Source organism: Excalfactoria chinensis, chromosome 1 (genome assembly GCF_039878825.1).
Source record: "Excalfactoria chinensis isolate bCotChi1 chromosome 1, bCotChi1.hap2, whole genome shotgun sequence".
Lineage (NCBI taxonomy): Eukaryota > Metazoa > Chordata > Aves > Galliformes > Phasianidae > Excalfactoria > Excalfactoria chinensis.
Window position 1 is genome coordinate 67,372,722 of NC_092825.1, and position 19,956 is coordinate 67,392,677.

The following is a 19,956-nucleotide window of genomic DNA, read 5'->3' on the forward strand; positions in this document are numbered from 1 at the left end:
GTGGAAGCTCAGTGTAAATCTGTTGCCAAAGGATATTTCGGGTGATAAAGGTTTATGAGAACTCACGGTGAGACTGGATAAATACCTGGGATAGGAATTCACTGAGGGCTACTAAGCTCACAGAAATTACATTGCTATGAGGAAATGTTCCAAACTCAGTGCAGCTGGAGGCTGGCAGGATAGCTGAGAGAAGGCTTGAGCTTGTCCTTCCTCTGGTGACCACTTGAAACCATTGCTGAAAGCAAGCTGTTGGGATAGTTGAACCCTTGGTCACAAGAGAGAAAAGACCAAGTCACCAGGGGCAAAAAGAAATCTGCATACTTTTAACTCTAATGTGTCTTAAATGCTGTTTTCCAGTTGGATGTTTTGAGAAGAGAGACTCAGGCACACTGAGTGCTCACAAGACAAATAGTCCAATCAGGTCCCCTGTGGCACAACTGCCAAGCAAACATAAAGCAACTTACAGCTATTCCTGAGTAAAACCAACTGCAGAGTGGAGTGGAGCGATGAACTCCCTTGTTTGTTTCCACATGTTTTTGCACGTAAACATTGTCCCCGCGTTATCTGAAAGATCTTGGCAGCGACATAGCCAACTGAGTGCCTCCAACCCAGCTCTGCCTTTGACCACTATCAGTGTTTGTGTTCCTGTTTAAATAAGATAATGGAGGTGGGGGTCGACAGAGCAGAGCTGACCGCTTCATCTGGGTAGAAATTCTCATCCTGGTATTTTTACCAGAAGAAAGAATAAAGAATGGTGGGGTAGTTTGTTTGTTCCCCCCCAGCGAAGCTTGTTTAGAAATTCTAGAATAACTCTCCTTTTAAAAATCCTTTGCACTGGGAAAATAAAAGTTATTGCAAAGTAAAATCCATGGAAAGACCAAGGAAGGGGGAAGGGGAGGGGGGTGTTGAAAAATCTCCTCTCCAGAGGTTAAACCTTTCCTCCCCTGCTAGGTGGTTTCTTTTGTTTTTCCTCTGCTTTGCCTTTGTTTGTGGCTTTCTCCCACTTGGCTCCTACAGAACTCGCTGCGTTTCTCGCTCACACAATCGGTCAGGCCGTCCCTGGGTTCACTCTGAGGATCTGTAAAGTTTTCCGAGCCGAAGGGAGTCACATTTACAGCCTGTGTGGGGGTGGCGAGGAGAGAGTAGGGGTATCAGCACGGCAGGGGCTCTGCCTCCGAGCCGCGGTGCCGCTCAGTTCTGCTGAGCACTTGCAGGCTGTGTAATTAACCGGGGGAGGCAGTGAATTAAATCTTTGTAAAGCCCACCGTGTGTGTGCGTGTGGTGGGGGGTTCCTCCGAGTTCTTTTCCAACCGGTCTCAGGCGGCTGGGATAACATCAGCCACAGCAGCTACGGCGGCGAGCGAGAAGCGGGGAGAGCCAAGCCCCGCTCGGTGCGAGTGCTCCCGCCGGCCGATGGACAAGCTCCGCGGGGCCCGGCCGCTGAGGCTGCTGCTGCTCCTGGCGTTGCTGCCTGCGCTCCGGGGCCAAGGTAAGTACGGGAAGCGGCACCCAGCGCGGGCGGCGGGGGTCCCGGCGGGCTGCCCGAGGGACGAGAGCAAACTTAGAACGAAGGGCCGCCGGGCAACCCTGAAGCTTTCACCCCCCCCCCCCCCCCCCCCACTTCGCCCGTGCCCCTGGACGTCCCGGGCAGGCTTTAAAGCGCCGCTGCCACGTTCCTGTGAGGAGAAAGGCGAGCACCGCTCCCGGCAGGTTAGCTGTGCCGCCCAGGGCGCGGAGTCGGTGTAAGAGCCGCAGCGGGGCTACCTAGGCGGCGGGGCCGGGCGCGGCCCGCGGTGCTCGGCAGCTCCGAAGCAGTGACGTGAGGGGCTCCGAGGCCGGCCCTGGGGAGAGGGCAGGTGTGAGCCGCCGGGCACCAGGTTGCGCTCCAAAAGTGGGATGTGGGTCCGAGGGAGAGCTGGGGATTTGGCCGCAGCGGGAGGCAGTGGGACAGGGAGCTGGCATGTAAAAAAGACGGAATGTGAAACGTCCGAGTGGAGCTGCGTGGTGGAGTTGCTGAGGAGGGTGAGGACCTGGGTCCTGCTGGCCTTGTCTCTATACCGTGCACGTATTTCTCTGTTCTCTTGGCACCGCATCAAAAGAGGACATTTGTTTGGTTTAAACCGGCAGAGTGTATGAAAGTGTAACTGTTAAGATATGTCAGAGAAGCTACTTTTCATGCTGTGATGGTGGGTTCATCATAGCCAGTGGCTCAGTGGCATCTGTCCGTCTGACTCTGAGGGGCTGTTCTGAGCCCAGGCTGGATCATCCTGCACACCAGCAAACATTTACAAACACGTCCCGTCCCCCCCCTCCCCCCACAAGCCTAACGATGGCAGATGAAAGCCAGTGAGGTAGTTTATTATTTACTATCACGGTATTTTGGCTCATGGTGGATGGCAGTTGTGACAGTCATCCTTTGAAATACTTGCCTTGGATGGGGATGTTAGCCACTCCTTTTAAAGATGAGGAACAGGATAAGGAGGGACTGGAAAGCGAAGATTAGTGCTAAAATCCCAGCATAACTTCTGCTTTCTTTCTGAGGGCAGGGTACATTTGTGGCCTCGATGCTTCACAATGAAGGGACATAATAATATTGCCTGCTGAAAATTGCTGTAAAACACTGAATAACTTCACTGTGTAATTCAGCTTACCTTTAACCTTAGCTAATTCGCTACATTTTAGGGGGGGAGAAAAAAAGTCTCTGGATGTGTAATGTCAGGCTTTTGAAGTTTACTGCAAATTATAGACAAATCTGTCCATAAAAGGTATATCAGGTCTTTATTCTCGAATAAAAGTCAGAACTCTAATTTCACCGGGAATTGCTGTGTCTTCAGAATTCTAAAACAGTAAATTAGATAAAGTTAAATGTCTAAGAGCAAATGAGGGTCCTTGTTTAGGACACTGCTTCTTGAAGAGAAGACTTTTGCTCAGATAAAGTATTATTGGAATATGTGGATTTGCTATGGAAACTACCAGCAAATGTAATCATTGTAAGATATTTTTTTCTGCTTTCCTTCACAAGGCTATCTGTGTTTTGCAAGCAAATGAGTTAGTTACATGGCAAGCTCATGTTGTTTGAGTGTATGCTGTTTGGGGCAGAATCTGTTTTCCTCTGTGTGAGTACTATAAAGAGGCTTGGGATAAAGGCAAGGACCTCTTTATGATGTAATTTGCCAAGTTACTTTATCAACTTGTTTCTGAAATACAGCCTCCTCATAAGCTTGCTTCTTTCAGTTTTCTCATTTGCTTTTCTCTTCTAATGAATTTCAGATAATCAATATCTATTACTTAAAGACCTGGGGCTAAGTTCAGAGGAACTGCCCAATGCATGTGAAGATAGAATGCTTATAGGAATGTGCGTACTTGGATTTTATGATGCAACTTCATTTTAAGTTAAATGTTACACTTTTATTATAACAACTTTTGCTTATGGTATAAACTGCCATCCCTACTGAAAGAGATGGATTAGTCACATCATTATGTCCAGTCAGTGTATGAACAGTTCACCCTCTTGCTGGGTCTTTGGCATGTCTTGGTATGACAGACACAGACAGTTTAACTCACTAAACATCTGGAAACGTGTCTATTCAGTGTGAGCTTATATTTTGTAATAAAAAAATGTTCCACTGAGTTTGTGGAATGAGTTTTATTTTAAGATCATGATTTTTACATGTGCTTTTATAGCAGTAAGTTTATAAGAAATATGTGGGTGGAGTAGGACTTATAAAAGGCTGGTTTTATTCTTTTTTGCCTGCTATCATAGCTACAGTCTCCCTGATCATAGAATCATAGAATGGCTTGAAGATGATCGAGTTCCAACCCCCCTAAAAATCATGTACCACCAAAAAATCTAATCCTAAAACATGAGTGCTGTCTACCTCTAAATTAGTTTTCAGCTGAATTTCCTTTTAATAAACCATTTTCAGGCATGATGTTTTATTGCAATCAGGGGAAGAGCAAAATGTTAAACTCTTGTTTTTCATCTCTGTAATTGAAAGCAGACGTGTTAGTCAAATCCAAGACAAAAATTCATAAACTAGCTTATCAAGTTACTGCAGTGTATTTATGTGATTCCTTGAGATTTCAGGCAAAATCTGATAGCAGGTCAGTGGATTTTCATAATTTATTTATTTATTGCTATGCACAGCCTATTCTGTAAGCTAGATATCAACTCTACACGTACTGTCAATAAATAGCTATGTCAGGGCCAACTTGTTCAGCAGTATTTTTGTTAGCATTTTTAAAAGCGAAAGGCGAATATAAAGGTGAATATAAATTTGTTTTCATGAATTGTGGATAGATCTAAAGATGTTGGTGTGGAAATCAATTTGATAAGCAGAATAAGTGTCTACTGTCTTCAAATTATACTTGTAAAGAACACGAAGGGAATGAGACAGAGCAGGTCAAGAGTTGAAATCTGAACTAAAAAATCATGGTATGGGCAAGAATTTTCATAGTAGGATGAAATGGCTTAGTATGAGAAAGAGAAATAAACAAAACTTTGTGAAGTAGCAAAAAGTGGTGCTTGCCAGTGACAAGGAATAAGGAAAATGGAAGAAGTTGAGGAAGGAAGAAATTAGCAGATAATTTTAGCCAGAATAGACAAATGATTTCGTAAAGCACTCAGGAAAATTCAGGCACGTGGATTAGATGAAAAGAAATAGGTCAGAAGCTGGGATTTTAATAGTTAAGTCATTACATGCAACTGGAATAGTGGATGACATCACTCCAAGATAAAATGTGTAAGCGAAGGAGTAAGACTCTGCTGAGTCAGAAGTAACTGAAATGTTGTCCGCAAAGAAGTTAGTGAAGGAGTCAAGAGGAGCAAGAGGGAACATACAGCAAGAGGTCACATGATGCTAAAAGAATATGAAGTAGAAGAAGATCACTAAAGATCAGTGAAGAGCCCTAGAAGAACATGAAGAATTCCCGGGCATAATATAATAGTAAAATGTAGCTTGGAAACAGGAATAGTCAAAGTAATGTCTACAAAGGCAGCATACTGGGTATTTTACAGTGACAGGGACACGGTGTATAATAAAGGGAAAATTACAGTATTAACTTGCTGGTTTATCAGACAGGATGATGATTCTTATCCTGCTACAGTCATCTCTGGCAAGACAGTAAGACACTGCAATAAGAATTATTCTGAAATGAGTAAAAGTTGTGTTGAAACTCTTCTCTTGTTGGCAGAACACAATAATCTTCAGTTCTAATGTTTTCCTCGGTGCACTGGCACATCTTCTGCTAATGCAGTTAATGAAACTGCTTGCCTTCACTTCAAAAGAAAAAGTAACACTTTTTTTTCCAGCACTTCTGAGTCCTCTGTGCTTAACACAACTTACTTTAGACTTCTTAAAGGCTTGAGGAATTGTCCTCTGGTTTTCAAGTCTGTGATGTTTGATTTTGAAAAGAAACCGAATAAGAATTTCTAAATTCTCAAGAATTCTCACTTGAACTCATCTCAGTTAATGACATTTATTTAAAGGTTTCCTTCAGAAAGAGCTGACGGACACCTCTGATGAAGATTTTCATACTTATTACTCAAGCACAGGAGAGTCATGTTATGTTCGGAATTACAGTAGCACCACAAACAGCCAATAGCTTGTAAGATGTTTCTCGCTAAGGGGCTTTCAATATTTACTAAGCTCTGGAATTGTATGAATGATACCAGCACTACATCCATTTGAAGCATTACTGTTGGTCTGCTTTGAAGCTCTTACTGCAGGCTGAGTTCTGGGCTCAGAGTACTGAGTACCTCTAATGACAAAACTTTGGAAGAAAATCTCTAAGAGCTAGATGGCAATTAGTGGTTCAATATACATAATCTGACTGATGAGGAAAATCTTCTGTAAGACAGGTTTAGTAGTGTCTCCAACAGAACCTTTCCTAACCCATTGCAATGTAACTATATATGAAAAATGGATCTTTGTTTTCTTCTGGTTCCTTCCATATTCATTAGGTACTTGAACATTGTTCCATGATGCTATGCATCTTATCCAGTTTGTATAGTGTCTCCAGAGTAACTATAACAATAGTAGTAAATCAGAATCATTCGTCACTGTCCATCTTAATCTTATATTTTCAATAACCACGCTTACAGAGTAGATGTATGTCACTTAAACAGTATATAATAGTGTTATTACTCTTGCTGATTCCCTGGTCAGATGAAAATAGAGAGATTCCAGTACAAAAATGACTTTGGTGCAACCATTTTACATGAGAATGTACAGGAATGTTAGAGCATGAATTTGTTTTAAGCTGTGAGATGTGCTGCTCAGTCATATTTTCACATACTTCCTACTTCAATTGCTTTAATTTAAATATATATGCATTCACTTGGACTTGCTCCAAAGCTATTTGAGGTCTGTTATTTATTACAGTACATTTTGGATCATGGCCTTTATACAAATGAACAGGACTAATAATAAATATAACATCATGTAAAACTTCTCAATGACATACTCTCTGAAGATTGGAAATGAGGAATCAAGAGAGGATTAACAAAAAATATTCTTAAATGAGAAAGGAAAAAAAACATTGCTTTTATTTTTAAAGTTCAGGACTGGGGAAGCAGCCTTTCTTGATATTGTTATGAACAACTAAAAAGAGGTCTGCCTAGAACTACCAAATTTTGTGATTTCTTCCTGAGAGTAATGGATACAACAAGAAAGCCTCTCATGGGCTCCTCCATCCTTGTTATCTATGGCGTTTTGATATACATATAGGATACATTATGGTTTTCCTGGAGTGTTCTCTCATTTTTTGAGTAGGCAATTTGAAAGATTTTTTAATTAGAATTTAGGCAAAATAAGAAACAAAACAAAAACCCACACTTCATATTTACTTTTTCTGCCAGAGGAAATAAGGCATGTTACAAAAAAGCACTGCCTTCCTTATCACCAAACACATCAACTACCTCATCCCCCAGCTGCCACCGTCAACAGTTTTAAGAGCTTCATTTTATAGACTGCAAACAGACACACCTCATAAATTGAGGTTTGGCCATATTAGAAAAATCCCCTTAATTGTGTGATGGCCACTGCTGGTGCTACCAGAGCCACATTCCCCATAAATGAGTGTTCTCCAGACCTAAGAATATTTCCAGTAAAATTTTGGCTGTTTTAAAACCAACCACAAAACACTCTAACATACCAGGCATTTCCTTTAGGGTGCTGCTACTTTAGTTAGTATGCTAGCTGGGTTTTCTCAGTAATCTCAGCTGTTCTGAAGTAATCACACTCAGATGAGAATTCATCTAAATCAGAAACCCTTTAAGGGTGTTTGTGGAGAATATTCCCCTTTTTAGCAACATATGAACTGTGAGTGATTAGTTTGTTGGTCCATAAGTTTTAAATGTGCCCTCCCTGCCTGGAAAAGAGGCCTATTTTCACAGGTTCCCTTAGAGTAGCCTGGAACAGCACTAGGGAGGGTCAGTGGGTGGTGAAGCCAGGCCTTGTAGGATGCAGTAGATCCACTGGTTTGTATTTTTGTTAGGAGTGCATCCTGGCTTCAGGTTTTGTGCATGTATTATGAAGCTCAAGCTGATATCATAGAATCATAGAACAGGTCGAGTTGAAAAGGATCTTGGAGATTATATATTTCCAAAGCCCCTGCCATGGGCAGAGCTGCTACCACTAGGTCAGGTTGTCCAGAACCCCATCCAGCCTGACCTTGAATGCCTCCAGGGATGGGAGGGTGTCTTCACCACCTTCTGAGTAAACAATTTTTTCTTAACATCTAATTTAAATCTTTCCTCTTTTAATTTAAAATCATTCCTCCTTATCCTATCACTATCAGACTGTAAAAAGTTGGTCTCCCACCTGCTTTGAATGCTCCCCTCAAGTACCAGAATGCCCAATGAAGTCTCCCCAGAGTCTTCTCTTCTCCAGGCAGAACCAGCTTAGTTCCCTCTACTTTTCTTTACAGGTGAGGTGCTCCATCCCTCTGATCGTCTTTGTGGCCCTCCTTTGTGCCCTCTCCAACAGCTCCACATCTTTCTTGAGTTGGGGGCCCCAGGCCTGGATGCAGTACTTGTGTATTTGTTAGGGAAACTGCAAGAGCAGTTTAATGGAAGGACTAATAATGGGTAACCGTCCAAAGGTTTACAACTTGCTTCTCCTTCCAACCCCCAGATCACTTCCTTATTTACCTCACTCACCTTCTTTTTTTTTTAGGTGGGTTTGGGAGGAAGGTGGGGAGGCTGTTTGCTTGGTATTTCCCTCACAGCTATGGAGAAGGTTCTCTGAGAGAGGGAAAGGAGGAAAAGTATCCATTTGCTTTACTTCTTTTCTCCAGATGCGTAAGGAAGGAAGAGCTTAATTCCAGCTTAATTCTGAAGAAATCCAGCAAATACACCATCTCAAGCAAGGGGATACTGTGCTTTCCTTTGGTGTTCCATTACTCTCAATTCAAAGTGTTTGTTTCAGGGACTTGGGAGGCCAAGTTTTCCTTTGTAGATTGTTCTCTTTGATCCTATGTGTCGCCGGCCAATGTTTGCATTGCCAGAAAGAGCTTTTCTACAGTTGCAGTAAGGATAACCAAAAAACTGAACCTACAAATTCCAGCCACCAGTACTTCACTGCCATCCTTGCTACAAAGGTAGCTGACTTGTCTATCTAATATTAGCCAAGTATCGTTTCATTAACAATTAGTATGGCAGTGGCAGAGCTGGCCAAGCACGGTTAGTCTGCTCTGAACCTACATCACCGTGAAGCCACAGCCAAAGGGATATGCAGTTTCTCTGGATCCATCGGAAGAGTATAATTAAAAAAGGAGGTTGGGAGACAAAAAACGTGGCCCTAATTAATACAGATTGCCAACTTGTCATTTTGAGGATCAAATGGTGTATAAAGACTTGCATTTTTTGTTTTATTTATTTTTTATTTCTTTTTCATCTAGGAGTTAGATGAGCACAGTAAGGGAGTTTTCTTGACAAGAAAGATATGCTGTAAAAGTAGAAAATATATATTTTTTTCTAATTGGAAACTTAAACTAATGCATGTCTGTTGTAAGCAAGGGTTCCAGAAATTCAACATGATGTACTGTTGCTGAAACTTGTTGGACTGGTGCTGAGCTTTCACAGAGTCTGTCTGCTGTCTGTATCTGCATATGCTGAGAAGTGATAATCATATTCTGTTTCCTTGCATTCCACTAGTGCTGAGCCTCTTGCAGAGTAAATTGATGTGCTTAGAAGATTGAAAACAACTTAGCAAGAAGTTGTGACTTTGACCCCTTGACCTGGACTTATTTCCAAATCTGCACCCTACTCCAGCTGGCTGTGTGTGCTGGGGGGTCAATGAATATCATGGTCTCTTCACTTGTAGTGAAGTGGAAGGCTTGAACAGCATTAGTTTGATAAGTCCACCTATGCTCAGGTGTAGCTTTGGTTTGATAGTATGATCAGTGATAGCAGCTTTATAAGTGATCCATAGATCAGCACTGAGTAATGAACAGCTATCTTAATCCTGGGCTGTGTATAGAGTTTTCCATCAGCAGTGCAGCTGTACAGAATAGCTGCTATTGTAGGTTGTTAATTAAAAAATCTGACATGTTTTGGTCTAGTTGGAAAGCTAGTATCATGAGAATTATCCAGTCTATTTTACTTCTTTCTTTGTTCCATGATTCCCAGAAGCAATTCAGGGTTTCTCATTCCAGGAATCATGCTTTTGGATAACATTCTTAAGCTTATCTTTCTTTTACAGAAAGTATTAACTGTAGCAGCTGAATAAGCAGTTATTACATCATAGAAGTCTAAAGTTATAGAAATTTTTACTGAATTTGACCACACTTTTTGCTTTGAACTCCTTCACAGTATGGCAGTCCATTTAAGATTAGCAAACTACTTTTTGAAAAACAACCATATGCTGCTACGTGCACAAAATGTTTTAATTACTGTGACCTTTAGCCTCTTGTTATCTGATAAGTCTCCTTCATGACAGCTTTTATAAAATCAAGGATCTGAGTTCCAGCTGTGTTCCTTCTATCCTTTTTCGTGAAAAAGACTCCTGGAACCCTTCTCAGAATACTGCAAGTACCACCTTAACATCCAGATAGGGACCCCAGCTGTTAATGTATTAACACGCAGAGTTCTCACAGCTGCCCTTCTGCACATATTTTTTTACAGGGATAAGGTGGTGATGGAGATGCATTTGATTTTATCCAGATTAGGCTTGAATTTTCTCCTGAATCAGTCAAGTAACCTGCAGAATCTGAATGAGAAGTAAATGTTACCATCTTAACAGATCTTGGTTCTATCTTCATATCTTTGTCTCATGATATGAGAAAGGCAAATGATTTCTTCAGAAGCTTACACAATGGACCACACAGTTAATTCCTGTATATTATAACTTTCCTGCAGAGTTTTTCCTTCCAAATAAAAGTGCATATTTTATCTGAATGCAAACAGTATCATCAGCCTTTTCCCAGAAATGTTTTGTCTCTCAGATGCCTGGGATTTCTTTGTCTGACTTGCATGTAACATTAAGCATTTGGCTAAACAGTTTTAGGGGCACCAGGTTCAGAAGAGCAGTACTGTAACATGTATTTGATCTCTGGCATTCCAGTACAGAGGGGTGTTATGAGCTGCTCAGCTGCAGTAAAAGCCATGTAGTTATATTCAGAATAAATAAATAAATAAAATGTAAAAAAAGAAACCCAAAAAACAAAAAAACAAAAATCATCACTTTTTACATAGTAAGTAAGACTCCTTGGGATGTTGTTGTCAAGGTAGCTTCTATTGTCTGCTTTCCACTACCCCTTCTTTCCAGGTCCTCTGTACGAGGACTCTGTGTGAGAAGTGAAGACATGCTGCAGCTGCCTTGTGCTGTTGGTTCCCTGAAGAGGATGAAGAAGGCACAAATGGCCTCAATACGAACTGCTTGCCCAAAGACTTCCAACTGGGAGCCATGTGAATATACACATGTACAGTTCAATCCACAACACTGGAAAAAATAAAGTTACAAGGCAACAAGTCTACCCTGTTTCTAAATGATCATTAGTAACTCTTGACGCCAAAAAAAAATCAGAATGAATTCCAATGCAGTCAGGAGATGAACCTTGAGGTGTGAGACATGCGCTTTCAGAGATTTTGCAAGAATAGAGTTTTATCCATGAAATACCATTTTTAATAGCAAACTGTGAAGGAAAGCTAGAGAAAATGTTTTTCGCTCTTTTATTGTTATGTATGAGAAGAATGGCCTTGAGGGTGGAGTCCTTTTTTTTTTCTGCTTGTTTTTCACTTCCCCCTGTTCTCCAGAGAGTTCTAGTAGGATCTTTGGAGGATATGAATTCTGATGTCACAAAAGAAAAAGAAAAAAAGGAGATCTTGGACTACAGTTCTCCCTCAACAATCTATCTGAAAACCTTCTTTTTCTGGACACGCTTCTACAGAGGAAGTTGCTTAGCTTGGCCTGCTCTGAATTCTTGAGTTATTTGGTTGGAGTAGAGGTGTATTGCCAGAGCTGGGAGGAAGAATCTGTGTCCAGAGCCAGGGATTGTCCTTCTAGAGAGGAATTTGGCTAAAGACTCATTTGTACAAAGCCATGCAAAAGCCTGCAGCCAGCTCTGCACTTCAGTTAAATGTGTATCATTTTTCAGCATGAGTAAGATTAATTGCAGTCAACAGCACTAAAAAATACAATTATTTGTAACACACTGTATGAAATTCAGTGCATGAAATGTTTGTTAGCTGTATACTGGCAGAGAGCACCAGACAGGATCCCCTATTCCCAAAGAAGAGATCAGACACAAATGTATTTCTTTCACCACAGGCAGATATTTATTCACAGGACAGATTTTCTCTGCATCATTGTAAGCTGCAATTAGTTTTCAGACACTGGCATAAATTTAGGACACACTGAGGAATTCAAGAGAAATATTGCCTGGACTTCAGAGTTACAGTTTTGATCAGTATTTTGGATATGCAAGTAAGACTAGAAGAATGACCTGGGTCACCGAGTACAAAGCTCTCTTATAAGCTAACATTAAAGGCAATTCCATTTAGAAATATAATGATTTTCTTATTACAGTGTTTGACTTACGTGATCCCATCATTCTGATTACTGTTTACCTCTGTACTATTTGTTGACAGAAACTGTATCCTTCCACAAGCTTTTAAAATAGCCTTTTGTTCTTGTTGTTTTTGTTTATTTGTTTTTTTCCAGACTCCCCTCATATACCAGGGCTTTGATTCCTCTGACCATCCTCCCAGCCTTTCTTTACTCACTTTCCATTTTGATTTAATCTTTCCTAAAGGGGGATAGCAGAATTATTCCCAGTGGTTGAGACATTTGCACAGTAGAAGTAGTAGCATCCTTAAGGGTACCTACCCTTAGATGACTGATGCATCCTAAAATCTTATCTAACCTTTTTCCTTTTTGCTTTGAATTGTCAGGTTATAATCACTTATCAGAAATATAGGTTAGTCTCTGAAAGTAACTGTGTTACTGGGGAGGATTATCTTCTTGCTTTCAGCTGCTGTTTACTGCTCCGTGAACAAAAGTCTGCCAGTTGAGGAATATATGTAAGTTCCTTCTGGTCTTTGTCAAAATAAATGTGAACATAAACAGGTTAAATAACACTTTGATTTATGTTAACAATTGCAGCAGGTTAGGAGGTGGATCTGCAGACAGGTGGAAGGAGGCTGTAACCCTCAAAGAGCAGGAGCAGTTGGAGAATAACCTCATTACTAGTACAGGGAGAACCAGAGGAGGCAGATGCGTGTTTCTACCACTCTGCAGGAAGTCATTTGTACAGCTTAAGATGGTGTTGATTGCTATTGTCACAAAGGTACTCAAGGTCATGGTATTTGCTCATGGGAAGCTTGGTGTCCACCAGGACACTCAGATCCTTCTTTGCAGAGCTGTTTTCTGGTTTGTCAGGCTCCAGCATGCACTGGTGGAGGGGTTTTATTCCTCTTCAGATGCAGGACTTTGCATTTCCCTTTGTTGAATGTCATGAGGTTCCCCACTGCCTAGTTCTCCAGCTCCTGACCTGACTGTTCAGTTTTCAGTCCACCTCCAACTTTAAAAACCTCTTAAAGCTTGTACGCTGTCTCCTTGTCTCTGTGGAAGTATCGGGAGACAGTGTCAAAAGCCTTTGTGAAGCAAAGGTACACAGCAGCCAGGCTGGCCACTTTTTGTAGAAGACTTAGAGGTTGACTAAGCACATTTTTCCCTTTATAAATTCAAGCTGACTTTTTTAATCACTTTCATATCCTCCTGTTCTGAAATGGTTTCCAGAAGGATTTTCTCCTTCAGCTTCCCAGGTTGTGAGATGACACTGACAGATTTGTACTTTCCCCGATGTTTTCTCTTGCCCTTTTTGAAGATGGGGGGATGTTTTTTCTCCCATTCTTCAGGAAGTTTTATCAGACAAAGATAATCAAGAGTAGTTTCACAATGACATCAACCAGCCACCTCAGCACTCCTGGGTGCAACCCATGAGGTCAATTAGCCGAAAACAGATGAGACAAAGGTTGCATATTTGTTATACAAGGAACTGTTCAGTGCGTGGACTGCAAAATAATTAATAGGAAAATGTGACTCATGTTTTATTCCAAGTTCTGATACACCTGCTGTGCAGTGAACTTTTGCACTTGGAATATGAAACAAACCTGTAGTGATTGTCAGTTCATTAATGGTATTTAGTTTTCTTCAGTTAGAGATTTCAGCAAAAATAATGCTCTGCACAGATAATTATCTTAAGTATGCTTTTGCTCTGAGTTTCAGGGTTGGTATCAATTGGTATCCATGTAATTTTTCCTTCATATGTTAAGTGATTAAAACACTGCATACCTTTATTTCTCTATATACAGTATTTTTGCATTACAGACATATTTTTGGGTCAAACAGATTAATTGGATGATAACCTCAGTGAGAAAAAACAACAGTTCTGTAAATTACTTTATAATGAGAGTCACTCATCTTTCGTATCACTCAGTTATTTGACTTATCCTGTTTTCTTCTGGATTTTGATGGTTCCTTATGGCTACTGCCACTTGTGATAATAAAGAAGTGCAATGGGACATACCTCTTTATATGCAATCTCTGCCTGAACTGTTTTCTGCTGGAGTATCAGTCCTTGGTCTGTGTCTTTATTTGGAAGGATAAAGGAAACTGTAGGTTACTTCACAGATGAAGAAGTACCTTGGGCTTATTGCAAGGTATTAATGGATATCTCATTGGGCCTTGGCTGCCTTTCTGGATAGGTGCACTCTTCTGTGCGTAGATTTGGGAGGGAAAATGAACTATCCTTCTTTCTTTACACTGACAGATACAGTGCTATTTATTAAGATTATATGATTATAATAAACATATTTTTGTGTTTTTCTTTCTTTTCTCATTTCTGCAGATCTTTCGATGGAAGAATGCTGTGACAAGGGTGCTGAATGGGCAAACAAAAACAGAATATGTACTTCTCTACCATTAATTTCTGAGTCCAGAGAATGCAGGTATAATGTTACACATTATACATTACATGAAAACATGAACTCTAGTATAAAACCATGGAAATGGCAGGTATGAAAGCTGATTATAAAGTGAAAAATCTAGCTCCTAAATCAGAGTTTTTGATATCCGTGTTCTCAACTCTTGAAGAAACCTGAGGACTTAACTTCCATTAAGTCTTTTAAATTTCAGCTGCTGGATTAGTGCAGAGTAACCCTGCTCTAACCTGTTCGTTTTGCACTGTATCCATTAGAAGGTTTTCCACTGATATCTGTTCACTTGAACTTAGCCTATAATCAGTGTATTTCAGCATGGCTTTATTGATGTCAGCAGACCATCTTCACTTTAAGCTGACTGAAAATGTGGCCCAAGTACAAATTTTTGAGTAGGTGTTTTTGAAGAAACAGCAGATCACGTACATGAATAGTATATGGATTGTGTACATGTGTGTGTATTTAAGACAGTCTTTTAAAACTGCCTGTTCTCTGATGCCACACAGATAATTGTCTGCAGCTCGTAATTGTATTATTTGATGGGGGAGCTTTAAGCTTCAGTCAGGGAGACTGCTAGTTACTTAGAGCATCTGTCTTTGTCAAATTTATTCTATTGCGTAGAATAGTAACCTTACTTATTAAATATATTTCTTAATTCAAATTAGACTTTATATGATACTAATTTATTTTTTTGCATCTAGCAAATGAAATAATGAAGTTAAACCTTAAAATTAGTTGCACAGTAGTATTTTGGTAATACTGAATGTCTTATACGATTGGAGGCATATGTATTTTTCTTCTTAGTTTATGTTGTTTTTGCCATTAAATACACTCGTTACGTTTTATTTGTGAAGCTAACTGTTTGTGGTTGGTAATTTGAGGGATAGCTTCATAGACAATTTTATACACATTACATTGCCTCCTCTGCCTTCCCAAGTGGATTGCAAAATGATTTAACTTCAGTAACTGTAGCAGAGTTGGATTGATCTTTATTATGGAAAGAATGTTTCTCACAGTCCAGTCTGTTCATGTTTTCTGACTTCTGCATTTGTATTGGCATTGAAAGCAGTCTCTTATGCAGAAGAATTGACAGATAGGACTTAAATCCCGGTTTAGAAAATGCTTGAAGAATCAGAAGAGTTACAGACAAAACATGAGGGAAAAACAGGAAACCAAGTTTATTGAACAATCTGGCAGCAAGAATCTCTATGATTATCACTTAATTACTCTGATGAGTGATTCTGCTGTAAATGTAATTCATTTTCAAAGAGTGCCATTTTAAAGAGTCTTTAGGTCTTCACCGGAAAACTGAAAAAACTTATTAATACTTTGCCTAACTTTGGCATATAAGTGGCATAGTAAGTAAATTACAGTGATGTGATTGTAAATCAGAAATGGGTAAACTCACATATTCTGTGAGATGTATGATTGCTCAGTTGACAAAAATAGAAGTGGATAAATTCACTTGCATCTATTCATGGCTGTGGCATAAATAAACATAACTCCCCTTGAAGCTTGTCTCCACACTGAAAAATGGCTAAGTAAAATTGGCACTCTTTGCTTTCTTATTTTACTCAAGTTACAGTTGCAAACTGGCATATCTGTGAAAAATACAAGAGTCACTTTATTATGCCATTTCAGACACAAAAGTAAGAGCCAAATTCTGCTCTTCTTTATTAGTGTAACTGGAGCCAGAATGAACGAAGAGGGAACATGATTCCCTTTGCAAGCATGCTTGGATAACAACACTGATTCTGCATATACATTCCTATTGCACAGAGATGTGAGCAAAACCAAAACCAGATTCATTACATTTGCTGACATCTAGGCAGGGAGAATATGGCACAGGATATCTTATTGGTTACAGATTTCAAAAAGAGCTTCAGATTTCAAAGCTTGCTTTCTATTTAGACACATGCGCAACAGGAGCTTCTGGGGGCCAGTCTGTCTGATGTCTGCCATTTACTTAGTTGTTTAAAGCACTGCTGGGACCTTCTGTCTATTTGCTGCATCGTGATGTTGAACAAACAGTCTAAAAAGCCCCTTGTTGAAAAAGTCATGATCTCCTGTGTGTAGGATCCATTAATACATTATGCCAGAGGGTGCTTGGTTTGTCCCGCATGTGCAGAACAGTTCTATGTTCACTAATTGTATGAGGAATAAGCTGCCTTATTGAATTACAGTGCACCAAGTTGACCTTTTTCCAATCACATAAAGCACATTCATAGGAATCCAGGAGGATTTTCATGCAAACAAGCAGATAGCTGTGGACTTCACTATCTCTTTAGGATCCATCCCTTGAAGTCCCTTGTGGTCAATGAGGGACTTGCCATCTGTGTGGGTGTCACTGAATATAGGACAGTTTATGCAGGTTTACATGCTACACCAAAGGTGTGCCAGATGAAGTTCACATGAATTCCTAAGATCTACTTGTTACTTGGTTGTATTTAGCATGAAACACAGCTCCTAGCCTAAAGTCCAATCCTGTCTATAATCATTTGTTGTGGTCTCTTGTCTACAAATTAGTATAACTCCTCATATTATCATTCTTTAAAATGATAGGGTTTTTGTTTGTTTTGTATGCACTCATGAGTCAAAAAAGGTGAATGTAAGGTTTCGATGAACGATGAAATTTGGCTGTCATAACAGCAGCTTTTTGCCCATTCATCCATTTCCCATTATGTGGAAACAGCTGCCATTTAATTAATTAATTTATTTTGGAACTCAACCTGACCAATAAATCTTCCTTACAAAATCTAGAGTTTCCCCTGCTCAGAACTTCACAAATGAATGTAATTCCTGCTCCAGAAATAGCATATCTTCGTAAGACAATTGCTTGCCTTTAGCATTGCAAAAAAAGGTACACAGCACTCTGCTAGCTGCTGTGCACAAACAGAGCAAAAAGGTGATCCATGTTCCCAAGCAGAGACCAGCAGCAGCACTTCAACTCAGACCCAAATAGGAACACAAGGAAGTAATAAGACATGACTGTTTGGAGTGATAGGAACCAGATGTTTAAGTGCTGGTAGATGGTTGTTGATTTATGTCACTGTAATCCTGGAAGAGCCTGAGACTTCAGGCATCAAAATCGTGACAGTTTTGTGTCTGAAAAAGCTGTTTACTTCTTGAGAAATTTTCTTATTTGTCATCTCTTGTATCTTGCTAAGTGTGCCTCAGTCATTTTTGCTTTGCAATCAGAAGAACAATGCTATGCTGTCAGAGTTTTATTGCCAGTCTTGTAGGATGATTTGCTTACTTCATCATGTAAATAAAGGCAGAATCAGTCCTTTCTCTGCCGCAAAGTTATCAGTATCGTTTATCTATGTAATGCATGGCATCAGTATAAATTTACCTCTTTCTTCTGAGAAAACTTTTATTAAATAAACTACAAAGTTTAGATATGGATGCAGCTGATTAATTTTGAGGCTTGTTAAATCAATGTTTTCAGTCCCTTGCTAACCTGCAGCATATGATCAAATGTATGTATTTTAATTGTTGCTGAACTCTTTAATTACACTGGCCATGTATCATTCATTATACCAGATCTTGCTCTTTCTTGTGTGGCATTTTAAACTTTTGCTGTAAGGATGAAGGGTGGAAGATTCAGCTTGCATCTGTAAAATAATTCTAGAGTGGGATCATTCCCTTTTTAAATCGGTTTGGTTTACTTTCAAAATCTTTTTTCAAAGGCCTTTCATTATGCAAGCATAATTTAGCACCTACATATCTTGAAGGCTAACAGGCAGGAGAGATGGAGACATTAATGAAGAAACTTTTTTGCCTAAATGAAGGAGACAATAAATAAATTGTTTTCAATGCAAAGTTATAATGTTTTTATGGAAACAAATAGAAAGAAAAATAAGTAACTTGGAAATCTACACTGGTTTAGGTGTATATCATCTAATCTAAAATCTTGCCTCTTTTAATTTGAAATCATTCCTCCTTATCCTATCACTATCAGACTGTGTAAAAAGTCAGTCTCACTCCATTTTTTAAGCTCCCCTCAAATACTGGAGTGTTCTCCCCAGAGCCTTCTCTTTTCCAAGCTGAACCAGCCCAGCTCTCTCAACCTGTCTTTGCAGGAGAGGTGCTATTGCCCTCTGGTCATCTTTTTGGCCTTCCTCTAGACCAGCTCCAACAGTTCTGTATCTTTATTTTGCTGAGAGCCCAAAACCTAGATGCAGTACTCATTCCAGGTCATGCCTCATGGAGGTGGGGTAGAAGGGGACAATCACTGGCCTGTCTCTGCTGGCCAGCCTTCTTTTTGATGCAACCCAGGATACGGTTGGCTTTCTAAGCTACAAGCACACACTGCAGGCTCAAGTCCAGCTTTTCATCCACCAGAACCCATAAATCCTTCTTGCCAAGGCTCCTGACTGGTTGAATTCTTCTCTTTTGGATGGCATTCCTTCCTTCTGTTGTGTTAACTGCACCACACATCTTGGTGTAATATGCAAACTTGCTGAGGATGTGCTCAATCCCCCTGTCTGTGTCACTGATGAAGATGCTGAAGAGCACCAGTCCCAAGACAGACTCCTGGAGTACACCACTTGTAACCAACCTCCACCTGAACATAGAGCCACTGACAACAGCCCTCTGGTTATGACCACCCAACCAATTCTTTATTCACCAAATAGTCCAGCTTTCAAATCCACATCTCTTCAATTTAGAGAATAATTTGATTTGTGCGCAACCATGTCAAGGGCCTTGCAGAAGTCCACATTGATGTCATCAGCTACCCTACCTTTGTTCACTGATTCTCCATCCTAGAAGGCCTCTAGACTGGTCTGGAATAATCTTGCCTTGGTAACACCATGCTGGCTATCTCAGATCAACTCTTCATCATGTGTGTGCCTTAATGTTGCTTCCAGGAGGATCTGCTCTATTATTTCCCCAAGCACAGAGGTGAGGCTTAACAGCCTATAGTGCCCTAGGTCTTCCTTTCTCCCGTCTTGAAAATGAGAGTGATATTTTCTATTTTCCACTCATCAGAGACTTCACCAGGAAGCTGTGATTTTTTAAGTATGATGGAAAGTGGCTTGGCAACCACATCAACCAGTACCTTCAGGATCCTGTTATGCATGACATCTGCATCATAGACTGGTACACATTTGGTCTCATGAGGCAATTTCAGACTTGCTCTGCTCTTACAGTAGGAGGGATTTTTCTCCCCCAAACCTGACCTAAAGATTCCAGGGTCATGAGAAATGTGGGAATCCTGACTGCCAGCCTTTTCTATGTCTGTTGTAGCCAGTTTTTGCTCCTCATTTATCAGAGTGGGTACATTCTCCTTTGCCTGTCTCTTCCGATCAATGTCTTGAAAGAAACCCTTCTTGTTATTTTTCACATCCTTCGCCAGGTTTTTTTTTTCTCCTGCACCTTGGCTTTACTGATACTCTCTCTGCATGTTCCTACACTCTTCCTAGGTCACCCATCTCTGCTTCCACTGCTTATAATTTACCTACATGTGTTCCTAATCCCTTCTGTGTCAGCATAATTTCTTAACTTCAGTTATA

General features: G+C 40.3%; 1 protein-coding gene across 2 annotated transcripts in view; it reads left to right on the top strand.

Moving 5' to 3' along the window:
- Nucleotides 1-974: 974 nt before the first annotated feature.
- Nucleotides 975-19,956, top strand: part of FBLN1 (fibulin 1) — an 83,078-nt gene continuing 64,096 nt past the window's right edge. The window contains exons 1-2 of one of the 2 annotated variants that reach the window (XM_072334605.1): nucleotides 975-1,489; nucleotides 14,353-14,452. In XM_072334605.1, the coding sequence (XP_072190706.1) occupies nucleotides 1,414-1,489; nucleotides 14,353-14,452 (176 nt within the window). In that variant the 5' untranslated portion in view covers nucleotides 975-1,413. The remainder of the gene's footprint in view (nucleotides 1,490-14,352; nucleotides 14,453-19,956) is intronic. The other variant, XM_072334596.1, reaches the window with a different exon arrangement.